Consider the following 21,808-nt stretch of genomic DNA (forward strand, 5'->3'; position numbering starts at 1 on the left):
ACATAAGTAAATAATATACAGAAAGAATCAGGACAATGTTATAGCAGAGAGTACAAACAGAGGGTGTATAAAATGCCAGTAAATTTGAACATTTCTGTAAAGTGGACAATTTCCTAGCTCCTAAAGTTTACCAAAACTGACACAAGAGGAAATTTATAGCTGGAGTTCTTTCACCAGTAAAGGAATTAAGTCAATACTTTACAATCTTTCACCAGGAAAATACCAGACCCAGCCAGATCATTTGGGAGGTGAATTCTATCGAACTTCTATTAAACAGATAACATCAATATTAACAAAGAAAAACTTCTAGAGAGTAGTGAAGGGAGAATGCTCCTTTATTCATCTTATGAAGTCTATATAATCCTAATACTGAAAATAGATTAGGACTGTAAGGAAAAAGAAATTTACAGGTCAAATTTACTTGTAAATATAAAGGCAAAAATTTTAAACTATGATATTAGCTACCCAAGTTCACTAGAGTAAGAAAAAGCATGAGCAAGTTAGGTCATCCAATGAATGAAAAGGTAGTTTAAAGTCAAGAATATATATCAATAGATTGAAATCACCACATTTTATTTCTTTCATCTGTCTCTTTAAGAATTGGTAAGTACTTCTATTGATCTCTCTTGTACTAGGCACTGTGCTAAGTCACTTACATATTTACTCCTTTAAACCTTCTATCATCCCTGCGGGAAAGTTCTATTTTGCTTCCATTTCTTAGCTAAGACTCTAACCCCCAGGAAAGTGAAGCAACATTTGTAAGATTTTGTGGATGGTCAGTGATGGGACCAGTACAGGAAGATCCAAAGTCTGTGCTTGGAAACAGTGCCGCATGCTGACACTCGCATTACAGATGAAAGGAAAGGAACCATGCACTTACCATATAGATTAAATCTCACATTACAGGTTAAAGGAAAGGAACTGTGCACTTACATTATACATTAATACCCACATAACAGGTTAAAGGAAAAAGAAACATGTGCTTCTCTCAAAAGTTGTAAAGAAAGCATATCCATTTCTTAATATATTTCCCAATTTCTTTTGCTTGTTTTCTGACCTTGTAGTGCATTTTGCCATGAGGCAAATTTTAATTCTTATATAATTAAATGTATCCTTTTTTCTTTGTATCTTAGAAAGGTATTCCTCATGAATACTTTATTTCATGTCTCCCAGGTTTCTGATACTTTTACAGTTTCATTATTTTTTAACTTTTAACTAGTTGCTGTATCTAGAATTTAGTAATGATAGCCATATTTTCCCACTTTTGTTGAATAATTTTTGCTACTGATCCAAAATGTGAATTTTATTTTAATCTCAATTCCCTTATGCTCTTGCATCTGTTTAAGATGCTTCCTATTCCACTGGTTGTTTTGTCTATCTAAAACAAAATGCTACCTTAATTGTAATGTAATTATAATATAATAAATGTAATTAGTAAACATAATACGATATATAATAAATAGCATATATAAAATAACAAAATATAATTTACCATATAACAAGGTCCAAGGAGAGCAAAACTATACAATCACTTGAAATATCCCCCAAAATATAGTTTATAAAATTCAATATTCATTTGTAATTTAAAAGAAAGAGTAAAATAAGGATCGATGAATGCTTCCAAAATAAGAAGAAATTGTATGTCTAAAAGAGAAAGAGGTAAATGATAAACTTTAGAAACACTGGCAATAAATGCAGGACAAGATGAGGATGCCTGATATAATGTTAAAGAAAAAGTATTTTGTAACATTGTTTTTGCAGCACTGATGAGTTCAGTGAAAAGAGAATCTCATAGAAAAGAGTATCCCGTTCTTCTTAATGTATGTACACTTGTCCATTGCATGAACATAACAGCTTATTTAGCCAATATGTTACGAATGTGCATCTGGATTTCTAAGTTTTCATGGAATTTTATTATGCACAATTGTTTCAAACACTAGGACTTCCTCTTATGTTTCTATCTTTTGAAAGAAGCAATATCTCCACAGATGATTTATCTGTGCTGGCTGCTAGCTGACTTTGGGTACTTCTCAGTTCTTCCCTTTACCTTCCTTGTCAGTATGAAAACGGAAGACAAGAAGGTCTCCTGTTTAGAGACTGTAAAGATAGATCTTGGTGATAAAGTCTTGGTGGTAAAGGCTAAAAGTATCAACCCAGAACAAACGTTTTTCCAGCTGTAACTATGTGTGATTCCCTTGGCTTGATTCCGTAGAGGATGTAAGACAAGACTGTAGGATCTGCGTCAAAGTGCTTCCACAGTAGGATGGGCTAAGTCAAGTATGGTGGCATATGTAATTCAAGACAAAATATAATGTCTCCTTTTCTCTCCTAGCAAAACTTGGTGGAGTGAATGTAGAAGTCACTGTATGCTTTGAATTAAAGGAACACAATAAATCTTGTTTTGGAAGGTAAGTATTCTGGTCTCTTTGTGGAGATGAATTGGAAATTGTCTAGAAGAAGGAAAATGAGGTTAACCAAAGTTAAACCCATAAATAATTGAGCATTAATTAAATGTCTGTGGTCTATGTTTGTCTTTGATCATAATTTCTCCCAATTTATAGACCTCTTTGATACTTGATGAATCCTTGTCAAAGATGCACTTAACAATGATTATTACTTGTGTATTAGGTTTTGCCTGGGCCCTGAAGAAACTACCCTAAATTACCAGCTATGATTGTCACTTGATTTCCTCACAGAGAACAATCAGAACTCCTTGTCTTAAGTGGCTTGGAATGTGAAACTAGTTAGTCTCTTAGATATTGTTAGAGGACCCTACAGAGCCCATTGCTGAAAGTTTGGAAAACATTGGGCTTCTTAAAATTGATTCTTGTAGTGCTTTAGGAAAGATCACTGAACCAAAAGGATAACGGTGTTTCTGGTTCTGTTGTTAGCGTTCTCCATGGAAACATTGCTGAAGCTTCTGGACTCAATTTCCTTCCCCATGTGTGAATGTCACTGAAAATATCCAACTCCATTCTATCCCCATATAGCTTCAGAAACTAAGCAAAATGAAGACTCAAAATTCATTTCAAATAATGAAATGAATATATAACGTAGAATGGAACTGGGAAAATACCTGGCTTAAATTCTGGAAAGTACCAACTAAACAATTCTGGATAAGTTGCTTACTCTTGCTTAGTCTAATTTAATGCCCACCTCACAGGATGTTATGATGATTAATTTAATATCTTTGTATAACACACAGTGTTATGTAATTTCTTCTTGTTTTTCTTGAGTAAATTCATATCCTTAAGCAACTCACTGTAAACAATAGTTACTTACTTGCTTAAATTACTCTTATCTTCTATTATCACCTGAACTGTGTCCTGCTTAAGTTAATATGTGGAAGTCTTAACCCCCAATACCTCGTAATACGACTGTATTTGGAGATAAGTCCCTTAAATAGGTAACTGAGGTCAAATGAGGTCCAGTGGGTGGGCTCTAATTCAATATGACTGGTGTCCTTATAAAAAGAAAATATTAGGACACAGACATGAACAGAGAGAAGACCATGTGAAGATAAAAGGAAAACATGGCATCTACAAACCAAGAAGAGATACCTCAGAAGAAATCAATCCTGTTGACACCTTATCTCAGATTTCTAGCCTCTACACCCGTGAGTGAGTAAATTTCTGTTGTTTAACCTCCTCAGTCTCTGGTACTTTGTCATGGCAGCTCTAGGAAACTAACACAACTTTTTATGGCCTCCTTGTCTCAAGTTGAAAGTTCAATATTTGGCATCATAGCTAAGAAACAAAAATATCATCTACATTCCTTGTTGTAGTCTTTCTTCCCCATTCTCATTGCTAGTAATTTCCATATTTGGGTCTGTTTTCTGTATCTTGTAAACAGAGCATCACACTCATTTCTAGTCTTACTGCTAATATACAATAAATGTGCAGATACCGAATAGATTTTGGAGAAGTGCAACATATAGTTGGTACATGTGTGATATGTGTGTGTTCATATAATTTATACTTTTTCTCTATTTTCTTCCTTTGGTGTGAGCTAAGATTCTCTGCTTATGTGACTAGCACTCCTGAATACTAATCCCTGAATTTAATTCACCAAAAATTGTCAAAAATAATAATAATATGGGGAAAGAGAGAGTGATAGAGGGAGAAGAACAAACAATCAGGCAAGGGCAGTACTGTGAATTATTAGGGTCTTCTTAATAAGATTATGTTAGTCTACAGGAAATGACCGTAAGTATCATCAGTGAGCCCAGTTGGTCTTTACTGACTGCTAGACACATCCCTGAGTTCTGTTCTTAGTCTCCAACTGTATGATTACTACTGTCTGGAAGTATTATTTGAACAACTAAAGTCACTTAATGGAAAAGGAATATGTCTTTAGAGAAGCAACAGTAATTTTTCTATCTGATTAAAAAGCAATGTTGACTGTCTGGAAACCTCAGTCATATTTGTAAGCAGAAAAGCATTGGCTATTAAAAGTGGATGATGTAAAGAGATGAGCAGAAACTTTGGCCATAGGTATACCTGGATTTAATTCTCACTTCTACCACTTGGCAGCTGGATAGCCTTAGGCAAGTTTCATACCTCCCTGAAGTTCACTTAATTCAGTGTGTAAAATGGCATAATAACTTACTATAGCATCCTTTTAGGAATTTTAAATCAGTTATTGAAATAAAAGTACACAATATATAGACAATTATGGATTCCTCAATAGGTGTTTGACCTTTCATTTCTCCAGTATCCCACTCCCATCAAATACAGAAAAATACTTTTTAAAATTTACGAATATTTCATTGTTCTAAAGTTAAAGCCATAAAAATAAAAATAATCAAATGGCCTACTATCATACCATTAGAAGAACAAAAAAATAGGTGTTCATGAGAGTTCCAAATTAGAATACAGGTTTTCATTAGGCACCTGTTTATGTATGCTATTCTGCTCTTTACAATAAATAATTAAATTTAAAACACTTATTTCCTCACTTTTAAGACTTTATTAGTTTACAAATTACATGTCGACCTATGCTAAATTTTATACTGACCCATGCTAATGAATTCAGTACAGAAAACAAAAAACACTGCACTCAAGAAAACTACATATATATGTATGTATGTGTATGTATATATATATATATTACTTAAATGCATTTATATCCTACCGTGTCTCATAAAGCATTGTGGTAACTCACCGGAATACAGACAATCAAATATAACTGCAAAAGCACTTAACATAAACAGGGCCAAGGATACATAGACAGAAGATGAAGAAAAGATGAGGGAAACGTGAACAGGAGGAAGTGTAGTTAATCGAGTTGTATGTTTTGACCTTAAGATTCGCTGTGTGGGGACTTCCCTGGTGGCACAGTGGTTGGGAATCCGCCTGCCAGTGCAGGGGACATGGGTTCGAGCCCTGGTCCGGGAAGATCCTACATGCCGCAGAGCAAATAAGCCCGTGTGCCACAACTACTGAGCCTGTGCTCTAGGGCCCATGAGCCACAACTACTGAAGCCCACGTGCCACAACTACTGAAGCCCCAGTGCCTAGAGCCCGTGCTCCGCAACAAGAGAAGCCACAGCAATAAGGAGCTCACACACCACAACGAAGAGTAGCCCCCGCTCGCCCCAACTAGAGAAAGCCTGTGTTCAGCAACAAAGACCCAACACAGCCAAAAATAAATAATAAATAAATTTATTTTTAAAAAAAGATTGTGGATAAAACAACATGTAAATGTTTACAAAGCCACATTATTTGAAGGTGCCAGACTGCACATTAACAGTCTGACACAAAGGGACAGCACAGGAAAACTATTCAAAGATAAAGATTTTTAAACCTTTGCAGTTTGAAACCTTTTAGAGCAAGTATAATGAGCTCGACACACATTTCAACACTCAACATGTTAATCACATGTTCAAAGTATGTCTCAGAGTCATTGGAAATAGCTGTTGTCTCTGTCCCTGATATCCAAAACTGATCTGTGATGTGTAAAACTCAGGAGGTATTGATATCCACTTTTTGGCATCTGAACAGGAAACAAAGTTGTTTTGCAGTGATAATAAAGAATGAAGAAAATGTAAAAGGATACAAAAGACAAAGTACTGAGGGAATGTATTAACAAAACGAGTCAAACTAAATTCTGGTGAACTGGGGCCTACGATTGTACACCCGCCATGGAAATACCCCAGCCTAAATACTGGCATAGGAGGAAGGGTACTGCGAAGCCCATCACAGTATAATCCTTTAAAATGTCCCTTTCAAGGTTGGCTCCACTCAACACTGAGTATAGGAAATCTTCCCATCAGACAGAAACACTAGCTGCCCCATGCTTGACCAAGAAATTAACACACTAATGAATAAATGATACTAATTTATTTCTATCCCTGACAACGGGAAACAGCACACACTCTGTGTCAATGGTATGTGCTCTTTCCCACTTCTCTAAATGGTAAATTATGTTTTTCCCTTCATTGCTTTATATCATGTGTGGCAGGCATGATGGGAAATGGCTATCAATGGTTCTGTTATTGATTTCTACATTTCACTGTGGCTAAACAAGATACTTTGTATGATTTCAATTTCTTAAAAATGTATTGGTACTTGTATTGTGGCCTAACATATGGTGTTTCCCGGAGAATGTTCCATGTGTACTTGAGAAAAATGTGTATTCTGCTGTTGTTGAGTGGAGTGATCTATATATGGCTGTTAGGTTTAGTTGGTTAAATGTGTTATTCAGTCCCCCTACCTCTCTACTGATCTTCTGTCTAGAAGTGTTTTCCATTATTGAAAGCAAGGTATTGATCTCCAACTATTATTTTAGAACTATCTATTTCTTCCTTCAATTCTGTCAATGTTTGCTTCACATATTTGGGGGTTGTTTGGTACATATATGTTTATAGTTGTTATATCTTCTTGATAGATTGAACTTGTTATCAACATGTAGTGGCCTCCTTTTCCTCTTGTGATAGTTTTTGATTTAAAGTATATTTTGTGTGATATTAACATAGCCATCCCAGATCTATCTTCCTGCCTTCCTTCCTTCCGTCCTTTCTTTTCCTCTCTTTCTTTCTTTTTTGTTACTACTTGCATGGGATATTTTATTCTATGCTTTAACTTTCAAGCAACTTGTATCTTTTGAAATCAAGTGAGTTTTTGCGAACAGCATATACTTGGGTTGTGGTTGTTTTTAAAGTCCATTCTGCCAATGTTTATCTTTTTATTGGAGAGCTTAATCCACTTACTTTTTCAAAAATTACTGATGAGGAAGAACTTAATTCTGTCTGTTTCCTGCTTGTTTTCTGTATGTCTTATGCATTTTTTGCCCCTCATTTACTCCATTACTGACTTCTGTGCTTAGCCGGTTTTCTTGTGGTGAACTCTTGATTCCCTTTTCATTTCTTTTTGCATATAGTCTATTGATATTTCCTTTGTGGTTATCAAGAAGATTACATTTACCATTCTAAAGTTAAAACAATATAATTTCAATTGAAACCAACTTCAGTAGCACACAGAAACTCTGTTCCTCTACAGTTCCATTCCTCCTCTTTACATTATTGTTGTCACAAATTACACCTTTATACTTTGTGAGCCCAATAACATGGATTTATGATTATTTTATGCATTTGTTTTTTCAATCATGTAAGAAATAAAAAGTAAGAGTTACAAGCCAATAACACAATACTGGCTTTAGTATTTGCCCATGTATTTATCTTTACTGGAGATTTCTATTTCTTTATACAGCTTCGAGTTGCTGTCTAGTGTCCTTTCATTTCAACCTGAAGGTTCAAGTTAGGATTTCTCATAGGGCAGTGGTAGGAAGTTTTAACATAAACGCCCTCAGCCTTTGTTCATCTGGGAATGCGTTAATTTCTCCCTAAGTTTTGAAACCAGTTTGGCCAAATATAGAATTCTTGGTGGACGTTTTTTTTCTTTCAGCACTTTAAATATGTCTGGCCTCTTGCTTCCGTGGTTTCATATAGGAAATTAGCTCTAATCTTTTTGAGGATCCCTGCTTTGTAACAAATTTCTTTTTTCTTTCTCCTTTGGGAGAAAAGATTCCTTCTGTGTCCTTTGGCTTCTGAGAGTTTGATTATACTGTTTTTTTGCTGTGGGGTTCTTTGAGTTTCTCTTAGTCCTGAAATCAGCCAAAGATTTATAGCAACCAAACACATACTGAACCAGGGAAGAGGCAATTTGAAAATGGCAGGAAAGCTTTGTGGCAGTTTTACTTGCCGTTGCCCCATCCACTGTTAGTGTAGTGATGGTCTTTAAGTGGTGCAGTCTTAATGCAGTGATAGTCTTAAAATAGCAGCAGACCATTCCTAGTATGGGACCCTCAATCCTGCTTCAGGAGCGAGCAGAAGAGACCGTACTCTCAGATTATTATATGTATCTGTTCTAACCTGTCTGGGAGCTACCTGAAGGACTGACACAAGATGCTTATCTCTGTCTTAGCTAACTTGGAACACAGTCTGGGAAAGCAGCGGTCATTGCTCAAAAAAAGTGCAAGGTGAACTAACAAAGCACAGATGGCTGGGGCAGAAGACTGTGCATTGAAATACAATAGACCACATAAGATGCAGGAGCCAAAGTTGGGGGAGACTCTTTGGGAAATTAGAACCTACAAAAAGTACACGTGTCCAGAGAAATTAAGAAAGCCACATGCATACTCAAGATACGATGCATGTTCTGAAAACACCAGAGGAGTCTCTAAGCTTTTACCACGGGCTGAGCCCTGAACTCAATGCAGGTCAGCTAAATGTTGGAGGAGTGATGCAGCAATCTGCACAACGGGCAGAGGTGTGTGGTTTTGAGTGTGCATGTGGATGTGCTTGTGTATATTTGTTTTTGTTTGTTTTAGGTGCAGGAATTCAAGGAAATCTCTGTCAAAACATTAGCTAAACATGAACTAAAAGAACAGAGACTTCAGTGCGTACATACGCTAAGGAAAACAGTCATTGCAAAAATAGTTTGGAAAGGTCCCTAAACAAACAGACTACTACAGCCTTCAACAATCAAAAGCCCAGGAAACCCTGGGAAAGTGTGAGAATCTGATTTCCATAGATACCACATTATAATATTTGAAAGACAGATTTTCAACCAAAAAAATCACAAGGTATACAAAGACATGGAAAAGTATGGTCCATTTAAGGAAACAAATTAATTGATGAAACCATCCGTAAGGAAGCCCAGACATTTCTCCATTGCATATTCTTGCCTCCTTTGTCATAGATTCATTGACCATAAGTGCATGGGTTTCTTTCTGGGCTCTCTATTCTGTTCCAGTGATCAATGTTTTTGTGCCAGTAGCATACTGTTTTGATTACTGTAGGTTTGTAGCACAGTCTGAAGCCAGGGAGCATGATTCCTCCAGTTGTGTTCTTCTTTCTCAAGACTGTTTTAACTATTCAGGATCTTTCGTGTTTCCATACAAACTTTAAAATTATTTGTTCTAGGTCTGTGGAAAATGCCCTTGATATGTTGATACAGACTGCATTGAATCCGTAGATTTCCTTGGGTATCATGGTCATTTTAACAATATTAATTCTTCCAATCTGTGACCATGGTATATCTTTCCAGCTGTTTGTGTCATCTTTAATTTCTTGTATCAGGGTCGTATAGTTCCCTGGGTACAGGTCTTTTACCTCCTTAGGCAGATTTATTCTTATGTATTTTATTCTTTTTTACGCGATTGTAAATGGGATTGTTTCCTTAATTTCTCTTTCTGGTAGTTCACTGTTAGTGTATGGAAATACAGTAGATTTCTCTATATAAATTTTGTATCCTGCAAATTTACCAAGTTCATTTTTGAGCTCTAATAATTTTTTGATGGTGTCTTTCAGATTTTCTATGTGTCATGCCATCTGCAAACAGTGACAGTTTTACTTTTTCCTTTCTATTTTGGAGTCCTTTTATTTATTTACTTTTCTTGTCTGATTGCTGTTGCTAGGACTTGCAAAACTACCTTCAATAAAAGTGGTGAGAGTGGGCATCCTTGTCTTGTTCCTGACCTTAGGGGAAATGCTTTCAGCTTTTCACCATTGAGTATGTTAGCTATGGGCTTGTCATATATGGCCTTTATTATGTTGAGGTATGTTCCCTCTATGCCCGCTTTCTGGAGAGTTTTTACCATGAATGGATATTGAATTTTTTTCAAAAGCTTTTTCTGCATCTCCTGAGATGATCATATGGTTTTTAGTCTTCAGTTTGTTACTGTGATGATAAGAGACCTAAGACAGCTACAGAGGCTAAGTGACCTTTCCTTCCCTGAATGGGTAGGTATCCTTGTTCTGCCTTCTAATTGAGTTAGTATCTGAGTAAAGAACTGCCAGGTGTCATTTAGTTCACAATACACTGCTGTGGCAATATAGAAATGAATTTGCCTAAATCATTTGGCTTTTCTAAATTATAGGAAATGAATATACTGAATGAATACTTCAACTTAAGGGAATGTTCTTAAAAATATATTAATGTAGGCACTTCAGCGGAGAATTGCAAACAAAACAAATAATTCAGGTAAAGGGTTGAAATTAAAGTACACTCAGTTGTATCCAGTTTCCTCTTGTAAATCTCTCTTTTTAATTTGAGTGGACAGTCACTGGAGAATATCTGACTTGGGGCTAAGGAAATCTAAGCCTTCTTGGCCACACTGTATTCTCTTATGTCGTTTAATAAAGACACCAGTTGGGTTGCTGAAAAAATAGTGGGAAAAATCAATCCCTCACATCCAAAGGGCGGCTCTTGAAAATATGTGGATTGTTGTAGTCATTTTGCTCTTCTGGCCTCAGAAGTTCTAATCTTAACCTTAGCCCCTGATGCAGAGAGACTTTTTAAACCAATTCCCACATTACTCATTATGTGACTGTTGAATAAGAGAAACCCAGCTCTTTTCCTGTGCTTTCAACCAGTTATCTTCTTCAAAAATTTGTTTGGATTGTTGTACCTTAATCTTGCCTGGCAAGGGACTTATGGGAAGGTTCTTATTGTTTGAAAGTTTGGTGCCAGTATCTGCAAAGAAAGAAGAAAGTAAAGAAGGAAAGGTGTGTTTATCAAACATCCCAATAGTGAAGGTGTGTGAAAGCAACTTTTGAAAAAGTGCATCTGTCAGAGTTTAGCCATATGATTACATTTTATTTTATTCATTGAAAATAAATAATTATCAATGAATCCTTTCTAGATTTTCTAGTTTCCCAAAGTTCCCTGTATTCACATTCTAAGCTGAAAAATGGTATTTTAAGTCACTGCTCTCCACCTTATATTATTTGTAATCACTCCTCATGACCTCTTCCTTCAAAGAAACGTGATCCTGAGAAGTGTCCTTTGTTTGTCTTTGTGGAATAAGTGATGGGGATGCATCCTGGAGACCTGTGAGATGTTTAAATTGTGGCCTAAAGAAACTAGGATGGAGAGTTCTGGAAAGATCTGGAAAGATGGCTGGTAGAGTGTGGCCAGATGTGGGAGAAGAGAGACGTACAGAGAGCGGGAGAGGAAATTTTCAGAGGGAGAAAATTAAACAAATAATTCAATAAGTTTTGTTGTGTGGTGTGGGATGCAAGCCTTTCTCTCCCCCTTTCCTTCACAATCTCTTTGTTACAGACTGTGTTTTTCATTAGTTTTACTAAGATAGGATTTGCCGTTTTGTTTGGATACTGAGAATGGACCCATGGAAACAGTTACATTTGGGTTATCTCTGACTATCTTTAATGAAGAACATAAATACTGGCCACACTATCTATGCACATGCTATCACCATGCCTTTTTTGTTCTCTGTTCATATATCTAAGTCCTCTTCTTTGAGGTCAATCTCAAATCTCATCTGAAATGTACATTTATTGATAGATTCAACCTATAATGAACTGTTCCTTCTTTGTCCGCCTTAGGCTCTGATTATTTATAAAAACTCATTTTTGAACTTAGAAACTGTCCAATATGATATATTAGTTATTTCATCAGCGTATGTTATATCCTCAACACAGTTATAAGCTATTGTGGGGCTGGGATCATACATTCTGTAATTTTTCTCAGTACTTACACCTACTTTGATAAAAAGCGCATTCATTCATCTAAACATCATTTATTGAGTGTTAATTAAATGTCTCAACTCAGTAAATATTGTTTGAATGAATGCATGCATGAATGAGGGAGTATGCAATAGGTAGCATAATGTACCGCCCAATGTGAAAAAACCAAAAACATAAACACAAAAGCAAGCCAAAAAGTGGACCAGGACTTTCTGTAAAATATCCTGCTTTTTGTTGGATGAGGCCATGAAAATCAAGACGCTCCTGAAAGGTCTTAGGAGCTGACCAAGAATAGTAAACAATTGAAATTCTCTCAGGCTTATTCAACAGTATCACTGGACACATTTATACCTCTCAGGAATGTTATTAAAAGAAGAGATTAATAAAGCTTTTATAGATGAGTTGATAAATCTCTAAATATTTAAATCTTCATTTCCTCCTAGGTTTCTCTATTGTGGGTTTCCAAGAGATTTCAAGAAACCACAGGATAATTAAAAAATTAGACATTCTCTTTCTTACCTTCATGTTTTTTGATGGTAAACACCTTTTATTTTCTCCATAGTGCTGCCCAATTTCCACCAGTGCAGTTCTTAAGTGAATTTTGCTCTGGATGGTGGGATATATAAGATGTAAATGAATTGTTTGTATATGTTTTAGAATTCTTCAAAAGGGCCTGGCCATGGAAATGCGTTGAATATTACTTAAATAAGTAAAGTAACTGCCTCAGAATTATTATTCTATTCTGGTTAGGATACTCTCTGCCCTGGTTTGTTAAAATTTCCCTCTAGAGTGGTTTTAATTTTGTTTCTGATAGGGTCCTAGGATTTATTGCCACACCCATCCTGCATCTGTTTTTCTTTGAATTACTCTCCTTGCAGTTTCTGATTCCTACAAGGCCTTACAGGTTAGTGACAACCTGGCCATCACAACTCTGGGAAGGACAGGCCTACTTTTCAGAGGTGTTGATGTTTTCTGTACCTGAAGGTTTTCAAGAGATATCAATCTTCCTCACCACCTCCCTTGGCCCTCTTAATGGACTAAGCAGTTCCTCATGAAATTTCTGTAGGATATCTGTACTAACTTCTCAATATTGTTCCATCCTGAGTCTAAATTCCTGGCCTCAAGGTAATGTTAGATTTCTAGCTCCAGCCCCTATTTACATAAGGCCTATACTAAGGAACGGAACCCATACACATCAGTCTGCTCTTATTTCTCTGGATTTAATTTCTCTGTTACTTTCTGAAACATGCAGGTGTTCCTTTCTTTCTTTTAATCTCAGCTATGTGCTTTTAACTTTTTCAAAATTGACCCAGAATTTACATGTGTCTCCAGTAAGAGTACATTAAATTGAGCTTAGTCTGCTCTTCTCCTGGCATATTTGAGATCCAGATAATTTGCTACTTAACTGGATTCAGTTACCTATATATTTCAGGCACCTAAAACTCACCATGTTCCAAATTTCCCCCTTTATTGTTAGTAATTTTCTTGGGACTCTGGATAACATTAGATGGAATAAAGTTAGTGAGTGGCCCAGGAATGCCTGAAATTTTGTTTGTCAGAGTGGCCAGGGAAAGTTAAGCAAAGAAGAAAACCAAATGAAAAACAGAATCACATTATTATGGCTGAGACAAGATTCCATGCAGAGCTCTCTGTAGAGCTGGGTTGGGTCATAACTTATGCCAGAGCTCTAGGCCAAGCTCTCAGTTCTGGGCTAACGTCATCTCTGGTCCACTCTATGGAGCGGAAACTTTGGAGGAATTGCCAATGTGTTCCGCGGTGTAGGAAGAGGGAAATTGTGAACGTTACTTTCTAAATTGTGGAGGAACTAACCACTGTAAATGTGCCTTGAACTATGGTGTTTACTTTGACCAGTCAGATCAATGACTTTCCCCTTGAATGAAATGCTGCTACGTATATGAGCAGAAGAACAAAACTGGTATAAGGAATAGATAGCTAGTGGGAAGCAGCCGCATAGCACAGGGAGATCAGCTCTGTGCTTTGTGACCACCTAGAGGGGTGAGATAGGGAGGGTGGGAGGGAGGGGGATGCAAGAGGGAAGAGATATGGGGACATATGTATATGGATAACTGATTTACTTTGTTATAAAGCAGAAACTAACACACCACTGTAAAGCAATTATACTCCAATAAAGATGTTTAAAAAAAAAACTAGTATAAGGAGATGGAGAGACTGGGAGTCTTATTTTCCCAGCAATTAACTGTTCCTCAACCATGACCTTCCCTTTGAGTCCCCTAGACCTTGGGGATGATCGCAACCCCTTGGGTTGGGTGATGGCAACCCCATCTTCACTAGAACCTCTATAGTTAACTTTGATTTTTCCCACTCCGCATATCCATCCCATGTATGCAGTCAGACATTTGATCTTGGACTTTTACTGACTAAATATGCTTGAATATAGCCATTTCTTTTCACTCCCACTGCTACTGCTATTGTCACTGCCTTAACTAGGGCTTTATCTTTAAGTTCTTTACATAAATATATAAATATCTATATATAAATAAAATATACAAATAAATAAAATATAATATTAATTCTGATGATTTTAAAGTCTTTTCTTGATAAAGACTTTTCCTGATAAAGATACACAAGATCTTATATAAATATTTTTGTATTGTCTGTTCTTTTCTTAGAATTTAATCATATGATTCTATCTCTTAGTATGTCTAGAACTGTTTACTGAATGCTGGCTATTTTATTTAGCTTTTTTTGTCTTTCTCAGTGGAAACGTTGTTTTGCCTCAAAATATTTTATTCTACCTGGAAGTGGCAAATCTTCAAATTACAATTTTTTAAATGCTTTCAAATATCAATACTATAGGTGTCACAAAATCTAGAAAAATGACATTTGAAAATTAACTACTGCCAGATGTGTCTCTATAAAACTTTTTCCCCACTCTTGCAGCTGTATATTCTTTCACTGCCTCCTCATATGACAGTTTATGTGTTTTAGAAATAAAATTTTAAGAAATAAACTTTGTAGTTTATAGACATAGATTTCTTTTAACATGGTTGATTAGAGTTTGCTTTTAGTTATTAATAGTTTAGAAAAGTTTACTTCAGCGTCACAATTTATTATTGATAATGTAACATTTATTTTCCTTGTTAACTTTGAGAAAACCTCTATGGATTACTTCCTCATAAATATTTACTATTATAAATGCATTACTGATTTCAGTACTGCTAAAGGTTTGTGCATTACAGGAATTCTGATAAAATACTCATTCACACAATTCCATTACACACATTATTGATGGAGTATATTCTTTTATTTATTTATTTATTTATTTATTTATTTATTTATTTTTGGCTGTGCTGGGTCTTCGTTGCTGTGCGCAGGCTTTCTGTAGTTGCAGCGAGTGGGGGCTACTCTTTGTTGCAGTGCGCAGGCTTCTCATTGCGGTGGCTTCTCTTGTTGCAGAGCACAGGCTCTAGGCACGCAGGCTTCAGTAGTTGTGGTTCGCAGGCTCAGTAGATGTGGCTCACGGGCTCTAGAGCGCAGGCTCCGTAGTTGTGGCACATGGGCTTAGTTGCTCCGAGGCATGTGGGATCTTCCCAGGCCATGGCTTGAACCCGTGTCCCCTGCATTGGCAGGTGGCTTCTTAACCACTGTGCCATCAGGAAAGCCCCTGGAGTATATTCTTGACAGAAGAAAATTTCCGTTTTAACTAGGCATTGATGAGAACTGAATCTTTGACTTATCTTTCACATTCCTGATGATTAAAATAATTTTCCACAGAATACCTTCTGGTTTTATACTTTTCAGTTTTTTTTCTTCTTCAAACACACATGCTTTGAGAGCTGTGAAGTGCAAGACATGGCTATACTGTAAGGTGGTTTTTGTCCTTTCGCTTCTGTGTCTAGTGCTAGTTAAGTCAGTAGAGTAGTCAGTAAGAGTACTGGAAGTTATTCCTGTAATGGGATAGTACATAGTCAATTACATGTGGTGTCTGGAAATCACATAATAGCCTCACTTCAAACATCTCCTTAGGGCTTCCCTGGTGGCACAGTGGTTGAGAGTCCGCCTGCCGATGCAGGGGACACGGGTTCATGCCCCGGTCCGGGAAGTTCCCACATGCCGTGGAGCGGCTAGGCCCGTGATCCATGGCAGCTGAGCCTGCACGTCCAGAGCCTGTGCTCCACAACGAGAGAGGTCACAACAGTGAGAGGCCCGCGTACCGCAAAAAAAAAAAGAAAAAGAAAAAATCTCCTTAGCCAGATTTCAAAAACGCCTGTGGCCATTCCAATATGATCCAACGTAGCGGAATATGGTAGAAGGAAAACTGGCAAAGAAAGAGACGCTGGTCTTACCTGATGGAAGTTAAAATATCTCAATTTTCACAATTTTGCAAAAACCTATAATTACATGAAATAATTTCTAGGGTTCTTTGTAGGACCTAAAAAGGAACCCATAGGGTTGTGGAAAAACAATAGAAGCTACTATGATGAGAAGCCCGGGCACCGCAACAAAGAGTAGCCTCCGCTCTCCTCAGAGAAAGCCTGCAGGCAGCATTGAAGACCCAACACAGCCAAACTAAAAATAAATAAATTTATTTTTAAAAAGTAATACTCAGGTTTGAGGCATGAGAAATATGATGAGGAGAAAGTAGCTAATGTTTTCAGAACTTTTAAAATATCAAACTCAGTCTCTAAGATTTTAGCATTATATACAACATCGGTTACTTATTAGTGGTTTGGGAAGGCCAATTTAAAATTTTCTCATCTTACTGTATTGAAATTCACGGCCCTAATGTTTTCCACATTGACTGTATGAATGATGAAGGAAAGTCAATCATGTATTTCATTTCCAACTGGACAGAAAACAAAATTTAAAAAAGTGTTTGGACTACTGACATTTGATTTCTTCTAAGGCAAATGGATAGGTAATTTTTATTCCCTGATTAGGAGAAAAATGGTGGAAGAGGGCAGGGCTAAGAATTAAGATTTCAAGAGCGTGAGAGGTAGATGGCCAACCATAGTTCCTAAGGTTCGGTGCCTGTAACTGTTGCCGCTGCTTAAGCCTGCCGAAGCAGTGGTACAGCGGCTGCCCTCGTATTTGCTACCTCTAGAAACATTCTTACCAGTAGTGGTGGCAGCGGGACTCAATTACCCCCTTTTTTCACTCTCTCCAGAAGCTCCAGATGGCGTCTTCCGTGGGCAACGTGGCCGACAGCACAGAACCAACGAAACGTATGATTTCCTTCCAAGGTTTAGCTGAGTTGGCACATCGAGAATATCAGGCAGGAGATTTTGAGGCAGCTGAGAGACACTGCACGCAGCTCTGGAGACAAGAGCCAGACAATACTAGTGTACTTTTATTACTTTCATCTATACACTTCCAGTGTCGAAGGCTGGACAGATCTGCCCACTTTAGTACTCTGGCAATTAAACAGAACCCTCTCCTGGCAGAAGCCTATTCGAATTTGGGGAATGTGTACAAGGAAAGAGGGCAGTTGCAGGAAGCAGTTGAGCATTACCGGCATGCACTGAGTCTCAAACCAGATTTCATCAATGGTTATGTTAACCTGGCAGCCACTTTGGTAGCAGCAGGCGACATGGAAGGAGCAGTACAAGCTTACGTCTCTGCTCTTCAGTACAATCCTGATTTGTACTGTGTTTGCAGTGACCTGGGGAACGTGCTCAATTCCCTGGGTGGCTTGGAAGAAGCCAAGGCATGTTATTTGAAAGCAATTGAGATGCAACCGAACTTTGCAGTAGCTTGGAGTAATCTTGGCTGTGTTTTCAATGTACAGGGGGAGATTTGGCTTGCAATTCATCACTTGGAAAAGGCTGTCACCCTTGACCCCAATTTTCTGGATGCTTATATCAATTTAGGAAATGTCTTCAAAGAGGCACGGATTTTTGACAGAGCTGTGGCAGCTTACCTTCGTGCCCTAAGCTTGAGTCCAAATCACGCAGTGGTACATGGCAACCTGGCTTGTGTATACTTTGAGCAAGGCCTGATGGATCTGGCAATAGACACCTACAGGCGAGCTATTGAATTGCAACCACATTTCCCTGATGCTTACTGCAACCTAGCCAATGCTCTCAAAGAGAAGGGCAGTGTTGCCGAAGCAGAAGATTGTTATAATACAGCTCTCCGGCTGTGTCCCACACATGCACACTCTCTGAATAACCTAGCCAATATCAAAGGAGAACAGGGAAACATTGAAGAGGCAGTTAGCTTGTATCGTAAAGCATTAGAAATCTTCCCAGAGTTTGCTATTGCCCATTCAAATTTAGCAAGTGTATTGCAGCAGCAGGGAAAACTGCAGGAAACTCTGATGCATTGTAAGGAGGCTATTCGAATCAGTCCTACCTTTGCTGAGGCCTACTGTAATATGGGAAACGCTCTAACGGAGATGCAGGATGTTCAGGGAGCCTTGCAGTGTTATACTCGTGCCATTCAGATCAACCCTGCATTTGCGGGTGCCCACAACAGTCTGGCTTCCATTCACAAGGATTCAGGGAATATTCCAGAAGCAATTGCTTCTTATCGCACTGCTCTGAAGCTTCAACCTGATTTTCCTGACGCTTATTGTAATTTGGCTTATTGCCTACAGGTTGTCTGTGATTGGACAGACTATGATGAGCGAATGAAGAAGTTGGTCAGCATTGTGGCTGACCAGTTGGAGAAGGAGAGGTTGCCTTCTGTGCAGCCTCATCATAGTATGCTCTATCCTCTTTCTCATGGCTTCAGGAAGGCTATTGCTGAGAGGCATGGGAACCTCTGCTTGGACAATATAAGTGTCCTTCATAAACCACCGTATGAACATCCAAAAGACTTGAAGCTCAGTGATGGTCGACTGCGTGTAGGATACGTGAGTTCTGACTTTGGGAATCATCCTACTTCTCATCTTATGCAGTCTATTCCAGGCATGCACAATCCTGATAAACTTGAGGTATTCTGTTATGCCCTGAGCCCACATGATGGCACAAACTTCCGAGTGAAGGTGATGGCAGAAGCCAATCATTTCATTGATCTTTCTCAGATTCCATGCAATGGGAAAGCAGCTGATCGCATCCATCAAGATGGTATACACATCCTTGTAAATATGAATGGTTATACCAAGGGTGCTCGAAATGAACTCTTTGCTCTCAGGCCAGCTCCTATTCAGGCAATGTGGCTGGGGTACCCTGGGACTAGTGGCGCACTTTTCATGGATTATATCATCACTGATCAGGAAACTTCACCTGCTGAAGTTGCTGAGCAGTATTCTGAGAAGCTGGCTTATATGCCCCATACTTTCTTTATTGGTGATCATGCTAATATGTTCCCTCACCTGAAGAAAAAAGCCATCATCGATTTTAAGTCCAATGGGCACATTTATGACAATCGGATTGTGCTGAATGGCATCGACCTCCAAGCATTTCTTGATAGTCTATCAGATGTGCAAATAGTCAAGATGAAATGTCCTGATGGAGAAGACAACGCAGACAGCAGTAATACAGCTCTTAATATGCCTGTCATTCCTATGAATACTGTTTCAGAAGCAGTTATTGAAATGATTAACAGAGGACAAATTCAGATAACAATAAATGGATTCAGTATTAGCAATGGACTAGCAACTACCCTGATCAACAATAAGGCTGCCACTGGAGAGGAGGTGCCCCGTACCATTATTGTAACCACACGTTCTCAGTACGGGTTACCGGAAGATGCCATTGTGTACTGTAACTTTAATCAGTTATACAAAATTGACCCATCTACTTTGCAGATGTGGGCAAATATTCTGAAGTGTGTTCCCAATAGTGTACTGTGGCTGTTGCGTTTTCCAGCAGCAGGAGAAGCTAATATTCAACAGTACGCACAAAATATGGGCCTTCCCCCGAACCGTATCATTTTCTCACCTGTTGCTCCTAAAGAGGAACATGTTCGGAGAGGCCAGCTGGCTGATGTCTGCTTGGACACTCCACTCTGTAATGGACACACCACAGGGATGGATGTCCTTTGGGCAGGGACCCCCATGGTGACTATGCCAGGAGAGACTCTTGCTTCCCGAGTTGCAGCTTCCCAGCTCACTTGTTTAGGCTGTCTTGAGCTGATTGCTAAAAATAGACAAGAATATGAAGAGATAGCTGTGAAACTGGGAACTGATCTCGAATACCTGAAGAAAATTCGTGGCAAAGTCTGGAAGCAGAGAACATCTAGCCCTCTGTTCAACACCAAACAATACACGATGGAGCTAGAGCGGCTCTATCTACAGATGTGGGAGCATTATGCAGCTGGCTACAAACCTGATCACATGATTAAGCCTGTTGAAGTCACTGAGTCGGCCTAAATCATGACTGTGTGCCCAGGAGAATTACCCCTGTAGCTGAGCCTCAACCTTCTGGGGGAAAGGGAACTACTTTTTCAATATTATGTTGCAGATGGGTGACAGACAATGATAAGAAATAGCACAGCCAGACTTGCTTCCTGCATGATTATGATAGGGAGAGACACAAGAGATGGGAAACTACTGTTCCACAAGGAGTCTCCATAGAATTTTGCAGCAGCCAGGTGTTGCAGAATGCTGGAATGTCTGACCTTCCTTGCTGTTCCATGGGATGGATGGTTAGTGTGGAAGGGAGACAGAGATTGTCCAGCCATTTTGTGATTATCATAGACTGAGTCTTCTAAATAAATTTTTTTCTTTATGTTTTGGGTATTGTAGCTTTTCTTTTTTTTTTCTTTTTTGCGGTATGCGGGCCTCTCACTGTCGTGGCCTCTCCCGTTGTGGAGCACAGGCTCCGGACGTGCAGGCTCAGCTGCCATGCCTCACGTGCCTACTTGCTCTGCGGCACGTGGGATCTTCCCGGACCGGGGCACGAACCCGTTTCCCCTGCATCGGCAGGCGGATTCTCAACCACTGCACCACCAGGGAAGCCCTATTGGAGCCTTTAAAAATGTTTGGTTTCAGGTATTTTTATTCATGTGAAGTGTATATGATTCTCTTGAGATAAGGTGTTAAGCTAAAATATTCCTTGTTTTAGTTTCTGAACTCTACAGATAAATGGGGACGTTGCTGGTGTAGTCTTTTTATAGGTTTTATAAACCACTTGAGCCTACATCGGTCATTTTAGTGTCTGACATAACGTTTGGAACTCTCGGTGCTTCGTTGGTTTGTAGATGATGGCTTCAATCCTTTTTCTGGTCCGTTTCCTTCTTCCCTTCCCCCCACTTTAAAAATTCTCCTGTAACTTGGCTAACAAAAAACCAAGTCTGATTCAAAACCTCCCAGAGTGTTTCTCTTAAACACATCATCTGGTGCCAAATGCAGATTCTTAGGAGTGCTTATTAATTATGAAGGGCACAGTTGTGGTACTGTCACTGATGATAATAATAATGGATTTTTGACCTAGAGTTTTGACCTATTTCACCAGTGTTTTACCGTTGACTGCCCCTCTGTGCTGCTTCCAAAAGTGATAGTGTGTGATAAGATTTTTACTTTCATTTCTAAAGTTTGGGGTTTTTTTAGGTGAGTCCTGTTCTTCCTTTTTCTTTCAGCAGAAATGAAATCCCAGGTAAGTATTCAAATATTTGATCAGTAAGTCACAGTTATCTCCAGTACATAAATAACTTTCATCAAAAAACATGTTATAGGTAAAAAGCTCTGAAGGACCAGCTATGTATAAGATAATTATGATTCAGACCTTCTAGGGTATGATGTATAATAACTTGTCTTCCGGACGTGGTCTTGAAGCCTTTATGGATTCAGCCTCAGTAGTAGCGAACTGCACTGCTACTTGGTTTGGAGTACACATTAGACTATATCCCTCCTGGAGGTTGAGTTTTTGGTATTGAAGACCATAGGAATGAA

At 38.4% G+C, this 21,808-nt stretch overlaps 1 protein-coding gene across 1 annotated transcript; it reads left to right on the plus strand.

Moving 5' to 3' along the window:
- The first annotated feature begins 17,089 nt into the window (after nucleotides 1-17,089).
- LOC309799787 (UDP-N-acetylglucosamine--peptide N-acetylglucosaminyltransferase 110 kDa subunit-like) lies at nucleotides 17,090-20,388 on the plus strand. The gene has a single exon (XM_082613323.1). It carries the CDS (start codon nucleotides 17,147-17,149, stop codon nucleotides 20,285-20,287), a length of 3,141 nt encoding a protein of 1,046 aa, XP_082469449.1. The 5' UTR covers nucleotides 17,090-17,146; the 3' UTR covers nucleotides 20,288-20,388.
- Nucleotides 20,389-21,808: the final 1,420 nt, after the last annotated feature.

Source organism: Mesoplodon mirus, assembly GCF_964341445.2.
Source record: "Mesoplodon mirus genome assembly, chromosome: 1".
Taxonomy (NCBI): domain Eukaryota; kingdom Metazoa; phylum Chordata; class Mammalia; order Artiodactyla; family Ziphiidae; genus Mesoplodon; species Mesoplodon mirus.

Coding starts and splice junctions, on each gene's coding strand:
- LOC309799787 (XM_082613323.1), top strand. CDS start 17,147: ATGGCGTCTTCCGTGGGCAACGTGGCCGACAGCACAGAACCAACGAAA.